This window comes from Vombatus ursinus, unplaced genomic scaffold (assembly GCF_900497805.2).
Source record: "Vombatus ursinus unplaced genomic scaffold, bare-nosed wombat genome assembly UNPS02014861.1, whole genome shotgun sequence".
Taxonomy (NCBI): Eukaryota; Metazoa; Chordata; class Mammalia; order Diprotodontia; family Vombatidae; genus Vombatus; species Vombatus ursinus.
In genome coordinates this window covers 12,010,475-12,037,109 of record NW_020954639.1, presented here as the reverse complement: position 1 = coordinate 12,037,109, position 26,635 = coordinate 12,010,475, and the positions used below count along the sequence as shown (strand labels likewise).

The following is a 26,635-nucleotide window of genomic DNA, read 5'->3' as shown; positions in this document are numbered from 1 at the left end:
ATGTTATGTTATGTTATGTTATGTTATGTTATGTTATGTTATGTTATATATTAGGTCAGGCAATGTAGAGTTGGCTTCTGTTCTTGAGGTATATTTAGATGTGTTCAGCATATTTCCATTTTATTAGCCCAGATTCCATGTTGTTTAGTACTCAAAAATCTATAAACTATTTTGGTTAAAAAAAAAAAGACAAGTTTTGATACCAAGAATTCTTTGCAGCACTTCTCAGTAAGTAAAATGATGTTAAGTTCATTGTTTGCATCTTACTCTCATGAATGTGTTTTAGTTTTACTTTCATTTCAGTTTATTCATCAGTGATTACGTAAATGTAATGAAGATGACTGATAGCTTGAGAAAATCCAGTCTAGAATTATTCTTGGAAATTGGGGGGTAGGGGGGAGAACTTGTGGTTGTTTTTGGTGAAAATAGTTGGCAGATTCCATAAAATAAAAATTTAATCAGTAAACTTGTCATGGATTTCACTTTCATCAATGGTTGGAGTTTTATATGTACTGCAAATGTATATGGATTTCTTACCTGGTAATCATCAAGTAAAATGACTGTATTTCATAATCTTGGGGAGTTTTCTGCTAAACCAAGATTTTTTTCCAAACGTTCATAGTATTAGGACGTTTGATGTGTAGGTCTTAAAATGTGACATAAGCACACTTACCTTTACTTGTAAAATTATTCTGTCCCTTTTCAGTACAGGTTTTTAAAAACATTGTTTCAGGAATGTTATTTTACTGCAAAAATGTATCATCCCTAGTTTATAGAATTTGGCCTTTGGCTAAATTTTATTTTGTTAATTACAAAAAAAAAAAAAAAACATGATTGGCTTGAGCCTGTTGTTAAACATCTACTCTTTTTTTTTTTGTGTGTGTGAGGCATTTGGGATTAAGTGACTCCCTCCAAGTGATGCAACTAGTAAGTGTTATTGTGTCAGGCCAGATTTGAACTCAGGTCCTCCTAACTTCAAGGCCGGTGCTCTATTGACTGCACCACCTAACTGCCCCCAAATGTGTACTCTTCTTGATCTTTCCTCTTACCTCAGCTACACAAAGTGAATTTTATGGACATTGTGAAAATGTTTATTATTCTGAAAGAGTTGTGAGCCCTCCCTTGGTTCTTTTAGTACTTGCAGCACATTGTAAATGGTTTTGAATGAATCTTTGTTTTATATTTTTTATTTGGAGAAGCTTCAATTAATTATCAACACTATGAGAACTTAATGAAAATAGACATTAAAATCTAGTTCCTTACTAATTTTACTTTATAGCAAACTAGTTTAATAGTTTTTCATGTAAATATTGGGCTTAGAAAATTTTAATTGTTTTAGAAAGTACATTGAAAGTTATCAAAACATTTAGTGTTATTCAATGAGAATGATGTTTACCTCAGTTTTTCACCCTGGTTTGTCTCTCTGTAGACAATCAGTGCTTAAGCCTTTTCTTATATGAAGATCGTTTTTTGACATTAAAAAACTTTGAAACCCCTGAGTAGTATTAGTGCTGTTATTCCATTGATTAAAGAAATATATAATGACAAAAATTACTTTGAATTCGGTAATATTTTGAAATGAATTTACATTTTATAATCACAGCAGCACCCGCAAATCATTGGAAAACAGTACTACATAGATCCAGAAGCCATTTAATCTATGAAGGGTGGTAATTGAGAACCACTAGACTAAATATATGACTTATAAAATCAGGCATGCTTTCTAATAATCTTGAGTTAGAAATAGAAATTAACGTCTTTAAGGTCATTGAGGGGAGTATTCAAAATAGTGAGTTACAGTATTGTACTAAATAAATACTTCAGTTAATTTGATGTTTAATGTTGAGGACAAAAATCCTTAATATTCCCAAATTATAAATATTTATTGTTTTGCAGTGCAAAATTTTAAAAATATAACAAGTATTGAACATTTACTCATTTATCATCAGCTGTCATGATTTTGCTTGAGATAATTCTGTGAGGTATAGTACTTCATTTTAATTTGAAGTATTGTACTAGATGCCCCAGAGACATCTTAAGCTCACCATGTGCAAAACTGAGCTTGTTATCTATCTTTGCCCCTCACAACCACTTCCCCTTTTCCAAGCTGTAGAAGGCCACCAACCTTCCAGGCTCCCAGGTACTGGACTCGTCCTGGACTCTCACTGGCCCTTACCCCATATGTCTAATCTTGATAGGCCTACTTTCACAGCATTTCTCATTCAACTCTCTCTCTACTCACCAAACCTCACCTTAATTATCACTCTAGCCTAAACTATTACAGTGGCTTACTTATTGATCCCGTCTCAAGTCTCTCATCACTGCAATTCATCTTTTATAGTGATACCAAAGCTCAGATCTGACTATGTCACTCCCTTCCCAATGTTGAGTGTTGGATAAATATAGATTCCTCTGTTTAGATTTTAAATCCACTCACAACCTGTGCTCAATCTGTTTTATCAGCTTAATTGGGCATTACTCTCCATCTTGTACTCTGATCCAGCTAATCTAACTTTGCCTCCATTTCTCACCCACATGCTCTTTCTCCCTTCTCTTTGCCTTTGCACTGGCCATCCCACATGCCTGAAATGTGCTCCCTGCTTAGCCCCTCTCTTCCTTTAAGATGCAGTGTGAGCACTAGTGTCTGCATGAAAACTTTTCTGATTGCTCATATGGCAAGTACCCTCCCTCCCAAACTACCTTGTATTTGACTACTTTGTATTTATTGACTTTATATTTATGCTGTGTATATTAATGAGTATACTTGTCTCCCCTATAAAAATATAAACTAATTGGAAGTAGGGATTCTTTCATTCTTAGTACTTGTTTCCCTAGGGCCTAGCACAGTGCTGGCTCATAGACTCATAATAAATACTTGTTTGGTGATGGATTTAATTATCTTATTGTAGATAGAATTTGTTAAACTATTTAGATATGTTCAAACATTTTTCTTACTTAGAATGGATTTTGAATTAAATAAAAATTTTTTTATAGAACTCTAGTACTTCTGATAGTTGAAACTTCTTTTAAAAATGTTTGTGCTTTCATTTAGGATTGCCATGAAAAGTTCAGAACTCCTGTACATATATGGTTCCCTGGATTCCCGAGTTAGAGCTCTGGTGTTCAGTGTACGATGCTGGGCACGTCAGCATGCCTTGACAAGTAGTATTCCTGGTGCCTGGCTAACAAATTTCTCCCTTACGATCATGGTCATCTTTTTCCTTCAGAAAAGATCTCCTCCAGTTCTTCCATCTCTAGACTATCTAAAAAATCTAGCAGGTAAGAATAGAAGCAATTTGCTTTTTCTTCTCTTTTTAATGTTTTTTATTAACCAGATAATCATTTGCCATTACTGAATACCTCATGAATCTGAATTTGAAGATCCTTTTATTTTGTCCCTACTAGTGGGCAGGAGAACAAATGATTTGTGTCAGTGGGCCTTTGGAGCTCCTCTGTAGATCTGGATCAGAGAATAAAACAAGACACCTTTACTAGCTGTTTGAGTTGATCTGACTCCTACAGTTTCTGAGGGAACTCGGACAAGAAGATTCCCTAAGAGTCCACCAGTCTAACTTCTGATTGGGTCAGACCTTAAAAGCTGACTAGAGGCTAGGATCCACTGGGACTTCTTCAGGCTGTGCCTGTTGCCTTATTGACCTTGAGAACCTTTCAGTTCTTTGGGGTTGTCAGTGGGTCTTCCATGCATGTCATAGCCTGGCAGTTTTATTGTTGTTGCCATTACAGTATTTATAAAAATAGTCTGATACCTGCTGAGCTCTCATAACAGCAGAGAGGACAATAGACCTTTGCAGCTTCGATCTGTGAAGTCAGGTTTGACATCATCAGTGTCACACTTCCATCCACAAATGTCACATTTTATGTTCACAGCTGTTTGACTAATGAATCATTTTCAATATGAAATGGGTTAGCAAGAGTGATTTAAGAAAAAGACTCCTTAAATAGGTTTGTAGAATTTTAAAGCATGGAGGGGCCTTTACAGATTTTCTTATCCAGCCCATTTATTTTATAGCTAAGGAAACTTTCCCTTTCAAACTCCCTGTTTCTCTTGGGAGCCCTCCATCCTTCCAGTCATTCAGTCTTGTAACTTTGGTGTTATACTTGATTCCTCAATCTTCCTGTCCCCACATATACAGTCAGTTGCCAGTTCTTCTCATTTTTACCACCATAATCCCAGACTTACTTTCTGATTGGTCTCTCTTTCTCAGTTCTGTCCCCTCTTCAGTTAATCTGACACACAACTGCCAAAATGATTTAACTAATGTGTAGTTTTGACTATGTCCCCTTTTCAGTAAACTCCACTGATTTCCTGTTGCTTCGAGGATGAAATATAAACTCTTCTGTTTAGTTTTTTAAGCCCTGATCCCAGCTTGCTTTCCCAACCTTGTTATATCTTACTTCCCTTCCCATACTCTGTTGTATAGCCCAAGCTTTTTGCTGTTTTTCACACATAATGCTTCATCTCCTATCTTTGAATCCTTGTAGCAACTGTCCCGCAAAATGCATTTGATTATCACTTCTCCCTCTTAGGATCTTATTTTTCCTTCAAAACTCTGCTCAAATGATACCTTCTACATAGATATAAGCTCCTTTAGAAGCTGGTATTGTTCAGTTTTTGCCTCTCTATCAGTGCCTGGCATATAGTGTATTAGATACTTAATAATGCATGTTGGTTGATTTTGTTTACATTTATCAGTACAAAACTGTTGAAGTCACAGGCTTTGATGAACTGTATCCTAGGGTAATGAAATGGTGGGCAGATGAGATCCCTAACTGTAATCTTTAAAAAACACTGGCAATTTGGAATTATGCAAATAAATAATTAAAATATTCATGCCCTTTGACCCAGAAATTCTGTTACTGGTCATATACCTCAGAGAGGTCAAGGACATCTTTTGTGACAGCAACAAACTGGAAGCAAAGTAGATGCCCATAAGTGGACTAAATGGCTAAACAAATTGTGTTACGTGAATATAATGGAATATTATTGTGCTCTAAGAAACAATGACTATAATAATGAATGCAGAGAAGCATGAAAAGACTTATATGAACTGATGCAAAGTCAGTAAGCAGAATGAGGAAAACAATATACATGACTACAGTGTAAATGGGGGAGGGGGGAAGAATACCATAATCATTACTGAATGCATTGAAATTATAATGACCAAAGACTAAAGTGAGATGACACTTCCCTGCCACTTGCAGAAGAGGGAGTCATCGGGTGTAGAATAACACTTGTAATGTCAAGCTTTTTCTGTGTGTGGGTTAGTCCTGCTGGACATTTTCTTTTTTAATGTTTATATAAGTGTTGCCTCTCTGGGAGGCAAGGATGAGGAAAGATACAGGAAGAAATGGAGGTGGTGTAAAAACAAAAGATATCTATAAAATTTTGTTATAAAAAGAAAGATATTGGAAAACAGGAGAGGCACCATTAGATTAGACAAAAGACACATTCATGGTTTTCAAAAATGGAAAGAGAATACAAGTCTGCAGACTGATAGGCTAATAGTGAGTTTGCCTTCACTTTCTGGCAAAATTCTAAAGTATTATAAAAAGATTGTTTGTGAGCACTTAGAGAAACAGCAGTCACTCAAAACCAGAATGGTTTCATCAAAACCAGATTATGCCAGACCATCTTAATTTCCTTTTTTTGACAATGTTAGACCAGTCAGTCAAGAGGAATACTATAGAAATAGTGTACTTGAGAGTTCAGTGTGGTATGATTCCCCATGGCAAATAATACTGTTTTGTGAGCAAAAATAAAAATTTTAAAACAATTCATTGTGTTCTGCCTTCATCAGTCTATTTCCAGCATACTGTGGTCCATTCCAGGTATTTGACAAAGTATTTTTATCATTTTCCACATGGAGAAATATGTGCTAGATGATGATGTATTTAAGAGGATTCATAACTGGTTGAATCAGTGGACCCTAAGAGGAATATTCTTATTGGTTCTGTATCACTTTAAATGTTTCTATTGATGTTTTGAAGGGGCCTGTCTTTGGCCCTTGTACTGGTCAACATTTTCATCTGTGACTTAGATAAAGCCTCAGAAGGTTTACCTGTCAGACTTTCACTTGACTTGAATCTGCAGAATTGACTTAGAGAAGAGAAGACATGGCTAGGAAAATGTGGTGGTCATTTTGGAAGATTTGGAGGATTTTCATGTGGAAGGGAGGGATAGACTTGTCCTTGCTGGGAGGGTAGTACCAGGAGAAATGGGAAGTTAGAAAAAGGCTGATTTTGGCCTTGATGGAGGATGAGAGAGTGGAAGAGGTTAGCTGAACACTTGTGAGGGGTGTTGCAGAAGGGATTCTTTTCCAGTACAGGTTGTACTGGATGGCTTCTGAAATCCTCTCCAAGATTCTTTGTTTCTGGGAAGGATAGCTAATATATTGGATGATAGATTCAGGATCCAGAAAGATCCTGTCAGGGCTGAACAAAGAACTAAAATAAATGAGGTGAAATTGAGTAGGGACATTTGGGAAGGTCACTAGACTTAGGCTTTGATGCAAGCTGCTTATGCAAGTGCAGAAAATAAATTTCAACAAGTATAGAATGGGGGAGTTGTAGCTTGACAACATTTACTGTGAAAAAAGTCTGGAGGTTTTAATGAATTACAAGCTTAAATAGGATCACATGACATCAGCAAAACTTAACGCTTTCAGTGCAGTGATCTAAGTTCCAAAAGACTAATGATAGAAGACATCCAGAGAAAGAACTATGGAGTCTGAATGCAGATCGAAGCATACTATTTTTTTGTTTTTTGTTTTCTTTCTTGTGGTTTTTCCTCTTTTGTGCTGATTCTTCTTTCACAGCATGACTAATGTGGAAATATATTTAATATGATTATACATGTATAGCCTATATCAGATTACACGCCATCTTGGGGAGGGGGAAAAGTTTAAAACTCAGTCTTATAAAAGTGAATGTTGAAAACTAAAAATAAATAGATCAATAAATGAAAAAAAAACTTCACGCTATCTTAGGCTATATTAAGAGAGGCATAGTGTTCACAAACAGGTAGTTTCATGTTATCATTGTTTCTCTAAAGATGTGCTGTGAAATTTGGACATTAATCTTATTGCAAATAAATGTATAAATAATTTTGATTAGTATAAATTCTTTCCCAGCATACATCCTTTGGTAAGTACATTATTTACAAAAGAATAAAAACTGCCTATTACATGTATTCATTAACTTCAGAACATATCAGACTTGGAAAAGAAAAGAAACTCAGCTGCTCTTACTGAATGGAAATTGCATGCCCATGTATCCTAGATTTCCTGTTGTTTTACTAGGTTTTTTTCAGGTCATTTGAAGTGCTATAATGTGCAAAGGACACTAGATTCGTTTTGCTTGGCCCCTGAGGACACCACCAGGGGCAATGGACTTGCTGATAATTAGAGCTTCCTAGAAGTGGAGTGGGCTGTGTGTGAATAGAGGCTGGATTTCTACTCTTTGGGGATCTTGTAAAAGAAGATTTGGTCAGATAGGCTTTTTCAAGATGACCTCTAAGGTCTCTCCCACTTCTTAGATGCTCTGATTCTGTGGTCTTTAAAGATATGATAGGGACCCCGTGCCACTAAATGATCAACTTAGTCATTTAAGTTTATTGCAGCCTGTGTTATGTTTCATTCACTGTTTAGGAGCTAGTCTCATTCTTTTCCATGTTATTTTAAAGTGAGCTAGGCCGGGGTGCGGGGGGGCGGGCAGTGCTTGACATGAACTCAGGAGAGACCTGACAGCCTCATTTCCGTGACGGCTGTGTGACTATGACCTTCACTTCACTTAAGGTCTCTGCACCTTGGTTTCCTTATCTGTAGAATGGAGACAATGGTATCTGACCACAGGGTTGTTAGGGTCAGGTGACCCTATGTATGCAAAGCCCTTTTCAGTGTAAATGTCCATTAGTTATTAGTAATAGGGACAACAATGATGAATGAAAACACCTTTATTAAGTGCATACTTTGTATAAAGCCTTGTGCCAAACCCTGGATACAAACAGAAAAGCAAGATAGGCACTCCTAACAAGGAACTCACATTCTAAGAAGGGAGATGTCATGTAGAAGAGGTTTTAACTACAAAGCAAATGGTATAAATCTTCTCAAATGTCATTTATATTGATAAAACAGTGTCTGTTTCTGATGTTGAGGCATTTGAAAGTGCTAAAGACTTTGGTAATGAGAACTTTCTTTTCTGAGTCTTCAGCAACTCTGGCTGCGGAGGAGACAGGGTGTAGCACCTGCACAGACAGTTGATGGGTCCCATTTCACAAAGATTGTTCCTCTGAACAGTAACTTTAGAGGCTGAGCTGGTGGTCAGGTAGGCCTTTTCCCAGGCCTTGGCTACCTATTGCTAATATTTGTTCATTGGTGTTGGTGGTCAGGGGTGGAAGGGCCTTCTCCACTACAGTTAGGCTGGAAGTACAAACTGCCCTTCAGAAGTAAGTTGGTAAATACAAACTTTATTCCCAGTGTTCAAGTTATTAATAACAAAAGACATTCACTTCTTATGCTTATTTTGATTGGTACAAATCTCAGGTCTTTTTACAAAGAAGGAAACTATTATAAAATAATTTTCACTGATTGTTTCACTTTTGCCTTTTTTTAGATGCAAGAGATAAATGCATAATAGAAGGCAATGACTGTACATTTGTTAGCAACTTGGACAGAATTAAACCTTCAGAAAACACAGAAACACTCGGTAAGCAGTGCATTAATATTTTCAAAAGAATAATAAAAAGTTTTTTGTTGCTTTAGCCACTGAATATTTATTGAGCACTTATGAACTAAATGGTCAAAGCAAACAGTCAATAATTATTTAGCACCTGCTATGTAGCAGGTACTATACTAAGTGCTGGGGATACAAAAAGAGGCAAAAGACAGTCCTTGCTTTCAAGGAGTTCACAATCTACTAGGAGGGAAACAGTAAATAAAAACAAGCTATATACAGGGTAAATAGGAAATCCTTAAGAAGGAATGTACCAGAATTAGGAGGGGTTGAAAAAGGCTTAGTAGGATTTTAGTTGAGACTTGAAGGAAGCCCATAGCTAGAGATGAGGAAGGAGAACATTCCAGGAATGGGTGACAGCCAGAGAAAATTCCCAGAGATGGAGTGTCTTGTTCATAGAACTGCAAGGAGGCCAGTGTCACTGGATTGAAGAGTACATGGTGGGGAATAAGGTAAAAGAAGACTGGAAAGGAGTGGGAGTGGGGTGGAAGAGGGAGTCACTGGAGTTTATTGAGTGGAGGGAGTGACATAGTGGGATTCCTGCTTTAGGAAAATCACTGATGGCTGAATGGAGGATGGATTGAAGTGAGGAGAGACGTGAGGCAAATGGGTGAAAATTGACAGATTTTTGGCAAGAGATTGGGTGTTGAGGGGTGAGAGATAGTGAAAAGTTGAGGATGACTCTTGGGTTGGGAACCTCTGTGGGGGACTGGCACAGTGGGGCCTTCAACAGTAATAGGAAGTAGGGGAGAGTTCAGGGGGAAAGTTAATGAGTTCACTTTTGAACATGTTGAGTTTTAAGATGTCTGCTGGACATCCACTTCAAGGTGTCTGAGAGACAGTTGGAGGTGCAAGATTGGAGGTCAGCAGAGAGGTCAGGGCAGGATTAGCATAATTAAATTCATAGAAGCTAACGAGATCACCAAGTGAAGTAGTGCACAGGGAGAAGAGAGGCCGGAACAGAACCCATACAAGTGGTGGGTGTGACCTGGATGAGGATCCAGCAAAGGAAATTGAGAAGGAACAATAGGTGTGGTAGGAGGAGATAAATAAGAGAAGGCAGTGGTGTCCCAAAAACCCAGAGAGAAGAGAGTATGAAGGAAGAGAGAATGGTCAATAGTATCAAAAGCTATGGGGAGGTCAAAGAGAATGAGGATTACTGAAAGGCCATTGGGTTTGGCAGTTAGGAGATCATTGTAAATTTGGAGAGAGCAGTTTTGTGGAATGATGAGATTGGGAACTAGATTGTAAGGGATTAAGAAGAGAGTGAAAGGAGAGGTAAGTGCTTGTTGTAGATGACCTTCTCCAATTGTTAAGTCACAAAGGGTGGGAGAGATAGAAGATGATAGGATCCAGTGAGGTTTTCTGAGGAGTTGGGGAGACATGGGCATTTTTGTAGGCAGCAGGGAAGAATCATAGACAGGGAAAGATTGAAGGTAAGTGATAGACTAGGGATAACAGAGTCTTTTGGAGGAGATGGGAACAAACACTGTGAGAAAGTAAAAGGATAAACAAGAAATTATCCATAGGAAGCTTGCACCATGGTGGAGAGGTAAGAGGTACATATAGAAAGACTATAATCCAGCTAGAATATAATCAGGGTAGATCGTTAAATAAAGTTCGGTCAGAGATTTGAGCGAAGTGCTTTGGGAATTCAGAGAAGGAAGAGATGATTTCCAGCTAGAGGATCAGAGGAGGCTTCTTGGAAGAGCTGATATTTACATTGAACCTTGAAGGAGGGAGATACTGGATAGGTGCATTTGGGGTGGCAGTGGGGCTATTCCAGTTGAGGGAAATAGTGTGAACAAAGTGGAGAAAGTATTCCAGGGACCATTAAGTCATTGGACGTGGGATGAGGGCAGTGTTAAATAGTAAATTAACTCAGTGAGGTTGGTTAGGGCAAAATCACAAAGGGTTTTGAATGCCAGTCTAAGGAATTGGCCTACATCTGGCTGATACTGGGGACCCATTACAGAATTTTGAGTGTTAGGATGAAATAGGATCATAGATTTATAGCAGGAAGGGATCTTAGAAGCCATCCAGTTCAGCCATAGCATCTTATATTTGAGGAAGCTGATGAAGACAGATGAAATGACTTGTCAGGGGTTGCCCAGTTAGAAGGTGGCAGAGGCAGGCTCTCTCCCAGGTCCCCCAGTGCCTCCCTTGGAGAGGGCTGTGTGTGGCTGCTGTGTGGACAGACAGACTGGAGGAAAAAGACCAAGGAAGTCCAGGCTTACAGGCTTGGGTTAATGATGGCTGTGGACATAGGCATTGAAGGAGGTTAGGGGAGAGTGTCCTAGAGAGACTCCAGAGATAGACCTGACAGGAGTTGACGAGTGACTGAAGGTAAAGGAAGGCGGAGCTGTGGAAGGTGGATGAGTACTGATTTATCATGGAAGCAAAGGCCAGAAAGAGTGTGAGGGAGAGAGAAGGTCAGCAGTGAGAGGTCATAGAGAAAAGACCGTTGGAATTGGAAACTAACACGATATGATAGGATGATAGAACAGTTTGAAGAACAGTGTGGGCCGAAGAAGGGAGTCATAGGACATTCTCCTTTCAGACCAGGAAGGGAAGGAGAGTTGGTTGGGGGAGGAATCACAGGGTCTGTAGGCAGTGCAGGTGCAAGAGAGGAATGGCTGGTAAGAGTGACAATCCGGAGGAGAGCATGACGCAGTGGTGGCGAGGGCCCGGGTGCTGGATTCTTTAATAACGACTTTATCTGAAGCAATTTTTCCTATTTACTTCTATTTTACTTTTTCTTCCAGATATCCTACTGTGTCAGTTTTTTGAATATTTTGGAAATTTTTCTTTTAATAAAAATTCTATAAACATCCGAAAGGTAAGTATGCATGCATTGATCCTCTATTATTGATGACCTTATCTGTCACATCTTCAGTTGTTGAAACATTATATGTTTTAATACACAAAGTAGATGTGTAAGCATGGTGGTGCTAAGTACTAGCTGTCATTATTTAATTTGTGCATTTTTGAGTGTGCTTAATGGGGTTCAGATTAATAGGTATGTTTCTATTAAGTATCCTTCACAGAAATATTTTTTGCCTGTTAACAAGAATGTCATCTCCTATTCTACCATTCACTTTCTTTTTTCTTTCTTCTCAACTGTCACAAGCCAAGTAGATTGTTATAATTTTTATAAATTCCTTACTCATTGATTGATTAATTCCTGGAACTACCCTTCAGAGCTACTGATACCATCTCATAAGCATGGTTTGTCATTCCCCAAAGAAGCATATAAAGAGAATTTCCATAAAACTGTAGGGTTTTCATCCAGGTTAATACATTGAGTAATTTTCTCTATGCAATAAATTCTACATTCAATATAACCACTATTGGAATCTGGCATCAGTATTAATGCGTTTATTAAGTTAAGCAAGGTCCTCTTGTTTTTAAGCACTCCATATATGTATGTATTTTTTTCTTTTAAAAAAATTTTATAGGGAAAGGAACAAAACAAGCCTGACTCTTCTCCTGTATACATTCAAAATCCCTTTGAACCCGCTCTTAACATCAGCAGAAATGTTAATGAAAGTCAGCTGGAAAGATTTGTACATCTGGCCAGAGAAAGTGCTTGGATTTTACAAGAGGACAAAGGTCGATCTTCAAAATCAAGTAGCCACCCTTGGGGCCTGGCAGCCCTGCTGCAGCCATCTGTATCAAATAAATCCAAAGCCAAGAAGCCGGGGAGAGGACCAACAGGTGAAGCAGTAAGAAAGTTGTTAGAGTCCATAAAGGCTGACTCCTCAAAACATTCAGCTGCTACCAGGGAGGAAAGGACTACTAGCACTCAGTCATGAGGCCTGTTTACTTTCTTTTAAGAATCGATTATGTCCAATAAAAATGTACTTGAAATACAGTAGGAAAACTGACCTCGGCCTTCCACAGGTTTCAGCTTTGGTTTATTCTTTGCATCTGACCCAGCTCAATATACCTGACTCAGAGCGTCCACACCTAGCTTTATCGATCAGCCGTGTGAGGCCAAAGCCAAATACTGTTTATAGAATGAAACAAAATGACAAAAGAGAGAAAAAGGTTGGGGAATAAGAAAATGAATGGACAGCAGAGGGATGGGGCCACTTTCTTTTAATAAAATCACAACTTAAAAAGCAGTTCATTGACTATAGTGCCACCAGTTTTACTGATTGAAAATTATTTTAAATTTTAAGACCTAACCATGTTCATGGCTATTTTTACTACACTTATACTTGACACCTTAAATGCAGTACAGCATTTAGGATTTGTTAGGATTGTTAAAATTTAATAGAGTATTATTCACTTTAATAATACTGTTAATTACTTTAAAATGAAACAAAACAAATGGGTGCTGCTTTCCATGTTAATGGTCCTTGTTAAGGAATAAATAAACGGCTGGGGAATAAGGAAAATAATAAATTATTTGGCCACAAATTTATAGGTATATTCAACTATAATGTATTCCTTCCTGTTTGAGGAGGTTTGAGAAACCTTTTGTAGAAAGTCAAGTGTTTTAAATGTAGTTCCTACTACACTCCCTGTAGAATCATGTTCACTCTTCTTTTATTACTTTCTACCATATAACAATTCCTGAAATCCAAGGTCTTTCAACATTCTGAGTGTGTTGAAAATATTTTTCCATTTAAATTGTGAGCAAGAGACTTAATAAGCTCTACCTGGGAGAGAGCACGTACACATTAACAAAATTGCTGTGAAAGAAAAAAAATCTGTCCACAGTAGAGGCATACAACTGTGCTATTTGGTCTCATGTTTGAAAAGAACAAACAAGCAGCAGAATTATTTTTATGTAGACAGAATCAGTAAATTTTCTAGTCATCTGTATAGTTTGGGAGCATTCTACTGGACTAATAATTGTTACTGGGAACTAATCTTTTTTTTTTAAAGCAAAACTCTTTAATTTACTGAAATTGTTTGAAGGATATGTTTGAGTGTGTGTTGCTTTGACCAATGAAAGCTTACATTTGACATATCCTTGTTATATCAGTGATGTTAAGTCTCTTATATGTTAAAGCAGGCAGGGATCTTAGAAGCTACCCGATCCAGCCATAGTATCTTTATATGTGAGGAAGCTGAAGTCCGGACAGATGAAGTGACTTGTCAGGGGTTGCCCAGTTAGAAAGTGGCAGAGGTGGGCTCTCCTTCAGGCCCTGCTGCCACCTCCCTGTCTCCCAGACAGACTGGAGGGTAGAGACCAAGGGGCTGTGGATATAGGCATTTTGTAATTAATAGGACAACTCTGACTACTTATTTCTTTTTAACCTGTCTTTTCTATTTAGCAATATTTGAGATGGCTTATGTTAAAATGGGGAGCCATTTCAATCAGCGTATCTGTGAACCAAATAATAGTATGCATTCTTTATCGCCTATTCCAGCTTTTAGTAGCTATAATTGAACAGATTCAGGAAGAAAGTTTTTTCCCTCTTTTTCTTAATTAATAGGCATTACTGTTGCTTTTCCATCTCATTCTGTTACTTTCGTCTACTTTGATTTTCATGAAGTAAAATAAAAATCAAGAGGTATGGTGTGGGAGATAGAGGGCCAGGGTTGATCTCAGGGGATTGAGTTCAAATCCTGCCTCTGACATGTAGTAACTATTTGGCCTAGGGTAAGACTCTTAATCTCTCACTGAGCAGCCAGACAACTCTTGAAGACTATTAAGTTACAAAGTATGAAACTCTCCTGAACTCCATTCCAAAATCTGATTGCTTACTCTGTATTTCAAGCTGGATGTCCCATATCCATCTCAAACTCATTGCTAAAATAGAATTCATTATCTTTCTCCTTAAAGCCCATCCCTCTTCCTTATTTCATTAGCTTTATAATTGGTCCCCCTGTATCTAAACTTTTCTCTTTTCAGTACATCCACTCCTGTGCAGCTTTGACTATATTTCTGAAGCTCAAGAAACTTCAGTGGCTTTCCACAGCTGCTAGAGCCTCATAGACCCCCTCTGTCCTTTAGAGCCCCTCCTTTCTGCCTTCAGCCCAAATTGATGACAGCTGACTTCTCACGAGTTGTGCTTCAGCCAAACTGACCTACTTTACAATATCTCATCTATGTCCATGACTTTTCTCAACCTGTTCCTTGTGCCTTGACTGCTTTTCCTCCGAATCTTCACCTTTTTGACCCCAGATCCTTTTAGGACTTGACTAATGCCACTTTACAATTTTCTCAGTTTTTAGTGTTCCTTCTTCCAGTTGCTATGTATTTGCTTTGCATATGGCCTCTATATTCTTCTCTGTGAACCTGTATTCCCTCAGTAGATTGTGTGCCCTTTTAGGGGGACTCTCTCATTTTTGTCTTTCTGACCTCAGTGCCTGGCACATAAGTCAGCCCCCTAATACGTGCTTGTCGATTGATTGATCTGCATTGATGGAGGGAGTTTCCACAACAGGAGTTCCCCACACAGATGAAATCATAGGTTGGAACCAAAAAACCAATCATTCAGCACATCTGGAATTTGGTTCCATATTGAGCTTGCTAATAGGTATATCCTTATTCTTCTGTATTAAATGATTTAACCAGCTTATCATTAAAAGAAAAATGTTATGCCCAGTAGGCTTTCTGAGAAAGTGGGAAGTCCAAATATATTTGATTTTCATTTAAAAAATGTTTTTTAAAGATTAAAGTATTGTTGGCTGTATAGAAGGGTTTATTAAAAAAAAAAAAAAAAGAAAAGAAACCTAAGCTTTATTATATTGAATATTCCACAACAAGTGTGTCATTCCCTTGGCATAAGTAAAATCACCATGCTAGAACATAAATAAATAAATGAATGAATGAAAGACAAGTGTGTTCAGGGAGAAGACAATAGTCCACTTTGGCTGGATTATAGAGTACCAGAGATGGAACGAGACCTAAGGTAGGAGAGGTGCATTGGGGCTAGATTGTAAAGGCCTTGTCTATGTTAATAAAGTTTTAGACTTGGTTCAATAGACCATAAGGAGCCAGTGAAGAATTTTAAGCAGAGAAATGACAATGATCAGATATATATACAAAGTAGCTAGATCAGGCTATGAAACCGTTAATGTGCTACCTGAGTCAGTAAACATTTATTAAGCACCTACTATGTGTCAGACACCAAACTAAGCTCTGGGGATACAAAAAGGCAGAAGAGTCCCTGCCCACAAGGAGCTCATAATCTAAGAGGGGAGATAGCAAGCTATTAAATGTTACAGACAAGCTACAGGATAAGTCAACAGAAAGAAAACACTAGAATTAAGAAGAAAGGCTTACTATAGAAGATGAGATTTTAGTTGGAATTTGAAAGAAGCCAGTAGGTGGACAAGGCATGGGGACAGCCAGAGAAAATGCCCGCAACAAATCAATGTAGTGTCTTATGGAAGCCAATGTCACTGGATTAAAGAGTATGTGGTAGGGAGTAAGGTGAAAGAAGACTGAAAAGGTATGGGTGGGGGTAGGTTAGGAAGAGCTTCGAATGTTACACAGAATTTTGTGTTTGATCCTGGAGGCAAGAGGGAGCCATTGAAGTATTTTGACATAGCAGACCTGTGCTTTATGAAAGTTCACTTTGGTGGCTGGAAGATGGATTGTTGTGGGGAGAGACTTGAGGCAGGCAGACTCACCAGCAGGCTATTACAATAATCCAAGGGTGAAATGATGAAGGCCTCCACCAGAGTGGTGGTGGTGTCAGAGTAGAGAAGGCGGCATATTTGAGAGATGTTGCATGGATGAAATCCTTAGGCCTTGTCAACAGATTGAATATGATAGCAGACAGATAGTGATGAGTTGAGAATGACTCCTAGTTTGTGAGTCTGAGAGATTAGGAGGATGGTAGGTAGGGAAAAAGAATGAGTTCCGTTTTGGACATAATTGAGTTTAAGATGCCTACTGGACATCCAGTTCAAGATGCTTAAAAAGCAGTTGGAAATGACGGATTGGAGGTCAGCAGAGAGACTGGGGCAGGATAGGTAGATTTCAGAATCCTCCTTTGAGCATAGAGATGTCAAATCTATGGAAGCTGGTGAGGTCACCAAGTGAAGTAGCAGAGAGGGAGAAGAGTAAAGGGAGAAGGGAGAAAAGAAGAAGACCCAGGACAGAGTCCTGAGGGACACCTCTGGGTATGAGGGTTATCTAGACAAGGTTTCCCCAAAAGAGAAAGAAGGGGCAGTCAGGTAGGAGGCTGATAGGAAGACAACTAGGAGAAAGTGGTGTCCTGAAAGCCCTAAAGGGAAGAGAATTTCAAGGATGAGAGGGTGATCAGTGGTGTCAAAGGCCACAGAGAGGTCAAGGAGAACGAGGATTGAGAAAAGGCCATTGGTTTTATCAATGAAGAAATCATTAGTAACTTTGGAGAGAGCAGTTTTAGTGAAATAGTGAGATTAGAAGCAGGATTGTAAGGGGTTAAGAAGAGAGTGAAGAGAAAGTGGAGGCATGCATGGTAGATGACCTTTTTAAGGAGTTTAGCCACAAAGATCAGAAAAGATCTAGGACAATAATTAGGAGTGGAAGGATCAAGTAATTTGAGGAAGAGGGAGATGATGGACATGTTTGTATGCAGTAGGGAATGAGCCACCAGACAGAGAGAGATGGAAAATAAATGAAAGGGGAGATCCCAGGGGGCGCTTTGTTGGAGGGGACAGAGTAGAATAGGATCTTTTAAACTAGTGGAGGGGTTAACCATGGTAAGGAATAAAGGTACCTCATATGAGATGAGGGTGAAGGTGATAACAGCAGAAGATGTGTGTATAGGAGCAAAGGTGGCAGATAGTGGGAGTGATCCTTCCGAAGAGTAAGGTGGCAGCTGGGTCTAGAATGTATTGGATTTCTAAATTCTCTTTTTAGCAACCCTGGTTGCTAAACCGTGGTTGTGGCACAAGTAGTTTTAATCTTGTCCAACTCTTCATGTCTTTTTTTTTTATTATAACATTCAGAATCTAAACCATTACTTTTAGAAGGAATATATGTGATAAAATGTGTTCAGTTGTTTTTCAGTCATGTCCAACTCTTCATGATCCTATTTGGGGTTTTGTTGGCAAAGATACTGGAGTGGTTTGCCATTTCTTTCTCCAGCTCATTTGACAGATGAGGAACTGAAGCAAATGGGGTTAAGTGACTTGCACGGGGTTACATAGCTGGTAAAAGTGTCTAAGGCTGAATGTGAACTCAGGTCTTCCTGACTCCAGGCCTGGCGCTCTATGCACTGCACCACCTACCTGCCCCATCACAGGTACTACCTACCACTTTAATAGATTCTCATAGAGAATTTCACACTTATGTAGAAGCTAATTGCTAAATGCATCAGAAGGCTTCAGATTTTTAATATTTAGCATGAAGGAAAATTCAAGGAATTTAAGGCTTTTAACAAGTATCAGGTCATGAATTTCATATAATTTTATGTGAAGTTAGATTAGTCTGTGTAATGTTTACATGGCAGGAGGTAGTCGTGGGGGTGAAACATCCAAAATTTTTTTTCTTGTGATATTAGGAATTTTTTCAGAAGTTATTGAGAACCGTATTTTAGTTTGCAAGCAGCATTATATTACTTGAAGATCCAAATTCCAGTTGAATATAAAAATTACACCCCTGCTCTGGAATTTCCATGGAAAAACTCCCAGAAAATGTCTATTCTCGATGGAACCAAACTATTTGTATAATTAAGGATGTAAAATTGCCACAAATTATTGAGATATACTCCTGTTCATATTTTTAACATGATTCCTCAAAATAAAGCAGTCAACTCATCAGTCAGCTAACACTTATTAAGCACATTTTGTGTGGGAGGCACTGTGCCAAGCGCATATTCTGTAAGTCCACCTTTTTGACTAATCCAATGGAATCCAAACTCCAACACCGTCAATGTGCTTAGATTATTTATTGTTCCTTTCATGGAAGCATTCTTTCTCAGAATCTCAGAGCTGCAAGGTACCTCAGCGGCCCTCAGGACCAACCTGAGTGAATGAATAAAAGAAAAAACGTGCGCTTATGATGTGCTCTAAGCCCTGGGGACACCAATGGAGAAGTCAGATTGTCCCTGCTCTCATGGAGCTCTTGTTCTTTTTTTTTTTAATTTAATTTAATTTTTTTAATTAAACAATTCATTTATTTTTAGTTTTCAACATTCACTTCCATAAGATTTTGAGTTTTAAATTTTTTCTCCCTCTCCTCCCCATTCCCCAAGACACGTGCAATCTGATCTAGGCTCTTCTTATACATTCATATTAGAGCTCTCATTCTAATGCTAAAGACAACACACAGAGAAGGCTTCTGCCGCAAGTCAGATGAAAAAGACCCATGGTCCACTAAAATGACCTCTTTTAAGAGGTCATTTCCACTGATGAAATCATATTTTCTAACATTGAACCATTTGGCATTGTAAAGGATTTTGGTAACAAAAACTTTCTCTTGAGCCTTCAGTTCTTGTGGCCGTACACCTGAAGAAACAATTGTCAAGTTTAATTTTCAAAACATTTGCTTCTCAGCTAGAATGGAAGCAGAACTGGCTTGAGCTGATCAAAATAGTTGGTGGTGAAGGTGAAGATGAGCTCCTTCCCCATTGCTCCCCTCAGTGATAGCCTTGGAGCTTGGGCAGGGAGCAGGAAACCCTCTACCTGATAATCAGATTGTGGTTATCCAACCTTTGCTCGTAGACTCCTAGTGAAGTGGAACTCATGACCTACTGAGGTTGCCAAGGCATCTTTTTAAGAATAATTGGAGAAGTATAATGGATAATAAGCTGAAACTAGAAATACAGTGTAGTATGTATGGAAAAATTCATATAAGCTAATCTGACCCATTATAGAGTATATATTCATTATATATATATATATTATTTATTACATATAGTTATATAAATTTGAGTAATAGTAACTGACAGCACTTTAAGGTTTGTAAAATGCATTACATTATCTCCTTTGCTCTCACAAATTCCAAATGCATGATTGAATTTTCTGTATAAATTGTACAAATATAGGGAGAATAGCCATGAACAGGATTAAAAGCCTTGATATTTAAAATAATTTCAGTCGCCTGTTCCTCTGTTTACTCCATCCCCCAAACTGAATGCTCTATTTGTGTATCACTGAACAAATTATAAAGTACTTTTTTATGCATTGCCTCTCTGACCCCTATAACTATGGAGTAGGCAGAAGAGATAGTATTAATTATCACCATTTTATCCATGGGGGAAATGAAACTTCCTTTAGTCCCATGGTTGGGAAGTGTCAAAGTCAGAACTCAGAGCTAGGTCTTACTATTTTTTAAGTCTGTGCCAACTGCACTATACTGACTCTCTTAAAAGTGAACAATGGCTTATGAGATGGGTTTGTTGTGAAATGGGAAAGTTTAATTTTTCTGGATGAATCTTATAAAAATTTGGTTGTTGAAACATAAAATCATATTGGTTTTGCATAAATTTCCACAACAGTACAATGGCGCTGACCAAATTCTTATCTTGTTCTGTTCTTTTAAACGCTTCACTTTGTTTCTTTCCTCATCATCAGCAAGCTTTTGTTAAATATGTATTTGTGTCAGGAAAAAACTCTTCCATCCCCTTGCTTCTTAAACAAAAGTTAAATTTAGAGATGTAGCAAGGGGTGAGAAATCATAATTTACTCTCTTAGGATCTCCTCAGTTTCCATGATTGCTGAACCCTGCAGTATGTCTTCAGAACATCTACATAGGGCTTTTTTTTGTTTGTTTTTGTTTTTGTTTTTGTTTCTGTTTTTTGGCTAGGCAATGGGGTTAAGTGACTTGCCTAGGGTAACACGATACATAGGGTTTTTATAGGGTTGGTGGTAACCTCCTCTACTGGAGAATACATTATTAGTACAAAGTGATTTTTCTTGCCTGTACATGATAATTTAATTTAATTTAAAGTAAGTGCTATGTTCATTTATACTTTTGCTTCTCCCCTACACCCCAAGAAATGGTTAGTGTAACAATAAACACTGGCGCTTCATTTGTACCACATCAGCAGGGAATGAGATTTCCATGTAAGTAAAATTTTCAGATAATATCCAATCAGCTTCAGCTGCTCTTTGCACAGATGACTTCCAATTCTATTATCAGCTCAATTCAACAAATATTTATTAAGCTCCTACTATGTGAAAGCCGCTTTGATAAGTGCCTAGTCTACAAAGACAAAAATGTCAGCCAACAATAGCTTATTACAGAGCTTACTCTGTGCCAATTTGTGGGGTGTATGGATAGGACTAGCGCCTCTAGAGTGAGGGCTTGCCAAGCCCTTTTCAGGGCTGCACATTCACCTTTGGTGTCCACCTTTCATCCAATGCTCACCTGTGGCTCCAAGAAGCTGTAGCATGTACAGCAACCACGCTCCAGTAAACCATCTCAGCAGACAGGCTAAATGCAGGTTGAGGGTAACCGATCAAACCCATCGGTCAGACTTTCCCGTGTGGAGTGGGTGAATGAGAACTATTTGTTCCAGTGGCCATGAAGGTGGCCAAAGATGGCACTGGCGTGCTTAGAACCTGGTCAGACATCAAAGATGCCAAGATCATCCACTGCATCCTGGGCCACTGCACTCCAGTCTTGACTTTTGTCCTGGCGCTGGACTGTGATGATTCTGGGAGAGTGAGGTTGATAACTGTGCAACTCTGCCTCACTTAAATCCATTTCACAAATGAGTCAAGACATCACCCCGTGATGCCATTGATTCTCTTCGAAAACATGGCAAACAACAACATGTGCCATACATCCCCATTGTATGTGCCATTCAAAGAAAGGCAAAAACATGACCTCAAGCCAGTCACGTTCTAATCAGATGGGAGAGACAACCTGCAAGTAACCATGTACACACAAGCTATTTACAGTATAAATGGGGCTTCTTAATCTTTTTTGTGTCATGAACTCTGCAGTCTAGTGAAACTCCTGAAACCTTTTTCATGGTGTTTTTAAATGCATAAGAAAATTAGTATCACAAAGAAATCATTAAAATGTGCTTATAAATTTTTTTTTTTAATTTGTGGTCCCCCTGAATCTATCCACAGGTCCTTGTCTTAGAGGGAAGTAACTTCGGTGGGAGCAAGGGAAACAGTAAAAGCCTGTATAATTCTCTCCTTCCCCATCTCTGCACACTGGCTTCCCTGGCTTCTGGCAAATCTCAATTAAAATCCTATTGTCCTAAAATCCTAAATTCCTATCCCATGAAGAAATTTCTTCCAGGAGCTTTCCCAAACTCCTTTAAATGCTACTTCCTTTCCTCCGAGATTATCCATCAATAGCTTGTTTGTGCGTAGTTGTTTGCATGTTGCCTCCCCATTAGACCATGGGCTTCTTGAGGGTAGGGACTGTTGTTGCCTTCCTTTGTAGCATATAGCAGAGTTCCTGCCAGGCACAGGAGGGGTCCTCGATACGTACTTCTTGCCTGCAAAAGGTTGGATGAGCTGAGGCCTGGAAAAAACCAGGGAAGTTGGGAGGTGAAGGTGAGGAGGGAGAGATTTTCAGGCATAAGGGACAGCCAATGAAAATGCAACTGGTTGGGAGGTGGGAGTGTCCTGTGAGAAGAACAGCGAGTATGGCTAGATCATAGTATGTGGAGAGAGGTAAAGTGTAAGAAGACTGGAAAGCTAGGAAGAGGCCAGGTTGTGAAGAGTTTTCAAATATCAAATGGAAGACTTTATATTTGATCTTGGAACAGTGTGGGTGGAGAGTAGGGTGGTTGGGGGAGTAGACATTGGCATATCTATGATTTAGGAAGATCATCTTGGCATCTAAGTGCTAGATTGGCATGGGGAGAGACTTGAAACAGAGAATCCAGTTAGGCTCTTGCAATAGTCCAAGCAGGAAGTAAAGACCTGTACTATAGTGGAGGCTATGTAAGAGAAGAGAAGGGGACATAATAGGAGAAGTGTTAGGAAGTGTGTAAACAACAGATTGGATATGTAGCGTGAGTATGACCGAGAAGTCAAGGATAACCCCGAGGTTGTGAGCCTGAGTGAGTGGGAGAATGATGACACCTTTGACAGCAAAAGTAGTCTTTAGCTTTGAACTTTCATTCCTCTGGGGAGCGGAAAATAAAACTATGTGCAAAGTAATTTTAAAAGGGAAGGACAGCTAACAACTGGGGATGGGTGGAGAGGGGACAACGGTAAATATCTCCTATAGGAGGTGAGGACTGAGCTGGACTTCTAAGGAAACTAGGGACTCTGAAGAGATGAGATGAGGCTACAGCCCTTCTTTTCTACTCTCTACCAACCTAGTTCAGGCCTTTACCACTTTATTGCTTGGACTGGTGGCATCTCCCGATTGGTCTCTCTGTCCCTTGTCCCTCCCTACAACAGAACCAAGAAATATTTTTCCAGCCTTTGCTTTAAGACCTCTAGTAAGGGTAGACTCACCACCTCTTGAGGCAGTCCATTCTACTTTTGAATAGTTCTAACAGCTCAAAAGTTTTCCCTTACCTTGACTCTAAATCATCTTCTCAGTAACTTCTGCCTGTCACTCCTAGCCCTGCCCCCTGGAACCAAGTAGTAGAACTAGTTCGATACCTTTGCTACATGGAAGCCCCTCAGATACTAGAAGAGAGCTGTCATGTGCAAGTCTTCTCTTCTCCAAGGTAAATATCCTCAGTTTCTTTAACCCATCCTCTTGTGGCATGATCCTCACAGGCCTTCATCATCCTGACTGTCCTCACTGACCACTCTCTATCTTCAGTCAATGTCCTTCCTAGTATATGGCACCCAACACTGAACACAGTATTCCAGGTGTGGACTTAACAGGTACAGTGGAACTGTTATTTCCCTAGACCTGGACCTTTCTTAATGGAGCTTAAAATTGCTTTAGCTTTTGGGGCTGCCTTCTCACACACCTGATCTTGCAAGTCACTGCAAACCTGAGCATATTTTCAAACAAATTGCTGTCCGACTGTGCTTCCACCTTACACTTGTGACATTGACTTTTTGCCCCTCTCTGAGACTTTACATTGCTCCCTTTTAAGCTTCGCCTTATTAAGTTTGGCCCTGTGTTCTGATAACATAACAATAATAGCTCATCTAGATGGTCCTTTACAGTTACAAAGCATTTCCTATACATGACTTGATACATTGTATACTTTATATATTACTTTCCCATAAATTACTGTAAGCCTTTGAGGTGGATAATATGTATATTGATAAGGAAAATGGATAGCTGGGTGGCACAGCGGATAGAGTGCCTGGCCTAGAGTCAGGAAGCCTCATCTTCCTGAGTTCAAATATGGTGACACTTATAAACTCTGTGATCCCGGGCAAGTCACTTAACCTTGCTTGCCTCAGTTTCCTCATCTGTAAAATGAACTGGAGAAGGAAATGGCAAACAGCTCCAGTATCTCTGTCAAGAAAACCCCAAATGGAGTCACAAAGAGTCAGACAAGACTGAATAACAATATTGGTAAGAGGGAGTTTTCTCTCTGGCCCCTTTTCAAATGATGAAACCTTAAGTCCAAAACAAAAAACAAAACAAAACAAAACTATCCTCTGCATTTTACGGATGAGGAAAGCTGAGTCTCAAGAGGTTAAGTAATAACTACAGCTGGTTGGCATTTAGATAGCATTTTAAGATTTTCAAATCACTTTAAATGATATCTTATTTGATCCTCACAATAACACTATGTTGTTGTTCAGTCGTTTTCCAGTTGTGTTCAACAATTTGTGAAACCATTTGGGGTTTTCTTGTCAGAGATACTGGAGTGGTTTGCCATTTCCTTCTCTAGCTCATTTTACAGATGAGGAAACTGAGGCAAACAGGATTAAGTGATTTGCCAGGGTCACACAGCTAGTAAGGATCTGGGGCCAGACTTGACCACAGGTCTTCCTAATGCCAGGCCCGCTGCACTGTGCCACCAAGCTGTCTGTAACATTATTAATACCCCCATTTTACAAATGAGGAAACTGAAGCAGACAGAGGTTATATAACGTCACATAGCTAGTTAGTGTCAGACAGGATTCACATTCAGGACTTTCTGATGGAAAGTCTGGCACTTTATCCACTGCCCCACCTACTTTGCAATGATTTGCCCATGTGCCCACAGCTGGGACATAAACTCAGGTCTCTTGACCTCATGTTTGGTCTTAACTTCCACCACCTCACACTGCTGAAGAGAATAACATATAGCAAGCCTTGCTATGATGTTTTGTCTGGTTCTCAGTTTTAGTAAGAGCTAGCTTTCCCTTCTAGCTTGTACATGCTTTATTGAGTACTTTATAAGTGCCAAGTTCAAAGTATTAAATTCATGCCATGTGTGAATAGCTGCCTTTTCAATGCTAGAATGGTTTGCTCAGATGTTAAAAATGCAGTCTTTCTCTCAACCATGAAGATATACCAAAATACATATGAAATTAACCAAAAGACTCATGTCTGGGCTGAAACTACGTACGAATATATCCTGGGAGATGTACTAGCTTTGAAAGGAGTTTTATAATTAGTTTCTATTGCAACACCTATTGCTTATTTACAGCTTTGGAATTTTAATGAATATGTATTTCAGAATAGCCAATGGGAAAAAACCTAGGTATTCCAACGTTACTAATCAAGTCAGTTATTTCTGTTTTGTTTGCTTTTTTTGCTACATTTTTTTTGTCTTGGTCAGAACTTGGTATCTGTAGGGAAAGAAATAAGCATCTATCTTTATATGGATTTGTTTGCAATTCCATTTTTTAATTTGCCCCATATTTTTACCAACCCTGCCTCATTGCCAGAGACATTAATTCTAAGACTTGAATATTTCAGGGAGTCTTGGAAGCTGAAATAATGCTTCTCACTTTGCTCTTCTGCAGCACTGCCAACTTTTCTTCTCTAGGCCTTAAAATAAAGATGGATTTTTAGTAATATTTGACTCCATGGACTCAGAAGCATCTAGTAATTCTTATTTCCTTTGCATTTTCTATTAACTAGGCAATATTGGATTCTTCTAGACAGAGAAAGGTTTGACCATTCTGATTAAATATATACATCCTCAACCTAAAATATTCATTAAGATGAATAAAACATGTATAGCTTCTTTTAAGGGAAAAAATAATTTAAACCATTCATTTTGGGGAAATAAGTTATAGCCTGCTCTAAATTCTGTTAAATTCCAATCTGTTTTGCCCCCACCCCCCATCCCATCTTTTAAAGTCTTTACAGGGGTACTTCATACTTTTTGATTTCAAAGATTCTTTAAATTGCACCAACTCATAAATTTAGGAAAACTTCAAAATTACATTTTAGTTTTCTGATTCAATATCTGCTCTGTGGTGTTCTCTAAGGCTCAGAGAACATCCTTCAAGAGACCAGAGAGAAAGGATTTGACTTCATGTTTTTAATTCAAATGCAACTATTCCCTCTTTCCCACCGATAGCCTTGATTCTTTGCTTGTGTTTTTGAAGGAGTCACTTATTCAGGATGGTTGGTTTATTGGGGAGTGGGGGAGAGGGAGAATGAAGGATGGGGAGGGGACGTGTAGGAGAGAAGGGAGGTGGTACTCCCTATACAGTACTGAGATCTCAATCCCTCTGTAAGCTGGAAGAAAGTCTTTGAGAAGTTGACATCCTGGTGATGAGCCTAAGTAGTCCCAAAAACTAAAGATAATTTATGAGAAAGTCCTATAGATTTCCTTCATAAATATTCAAACCTCTTGTCCTAGTATTGAGGTTCAAAATTAATGCTCAGAAAAAGTCACATTCCTCCTCCCCCAAAGTCATAGATTATGATTTATTAATATTCCACAAAGAAAATCTGCATTTAAGATGAGCAGCTAAATGAACCTGTGAAACAGGTGACAGAGAAGAAATCCTAGCCTTGGTTGGGTAAGGTGGTGAGACTGAGCATTCCATTTGCCTGTGAAAGAAAGTGTCTGGAAAAGGGGCTGAAGACGGAATGATCTTGCCTCTTGGCATGGGATATAACCTGGGAGCCTTTTCTCCATTCCTCCTA

General features: G+C 38.8%; 1 protein-coding gene across 1 annotated transcript in view; it reads left to right on the top strand.

The window, feature by feature from the left end:
- The window catches only part of MTPAP (mitochondrial poly(A) polymerase), a 28,045-nt gene extending 15,167 nt beyond the window's left edge, over positions 1–12,878 (top strand). Inside the window, exons 6-9 of the mRNA XM_027841571.1 lie at positions 3,053–3,279; positions 8,632–8,724; positions 11,517–11,590; positions 12,210–12,878. Coding sequence (XP_027697372.1) covers positions 3,053–3,279; positions 8,632–8,724; positions 11,517–11,590; positions 12,210–12,566 — 751 coding nt within the window. The 3' untranslated portion in view covers positions 12,567–12,878. The remainder of the gene's footprint in view (positions 1–3,052; positions 3,280–8,631; positions 8,725–11,516; positions 11,591–12,209) is intronic.
- Positions 12,879–26,635: the final 13,757 nt, after the last annotated feature.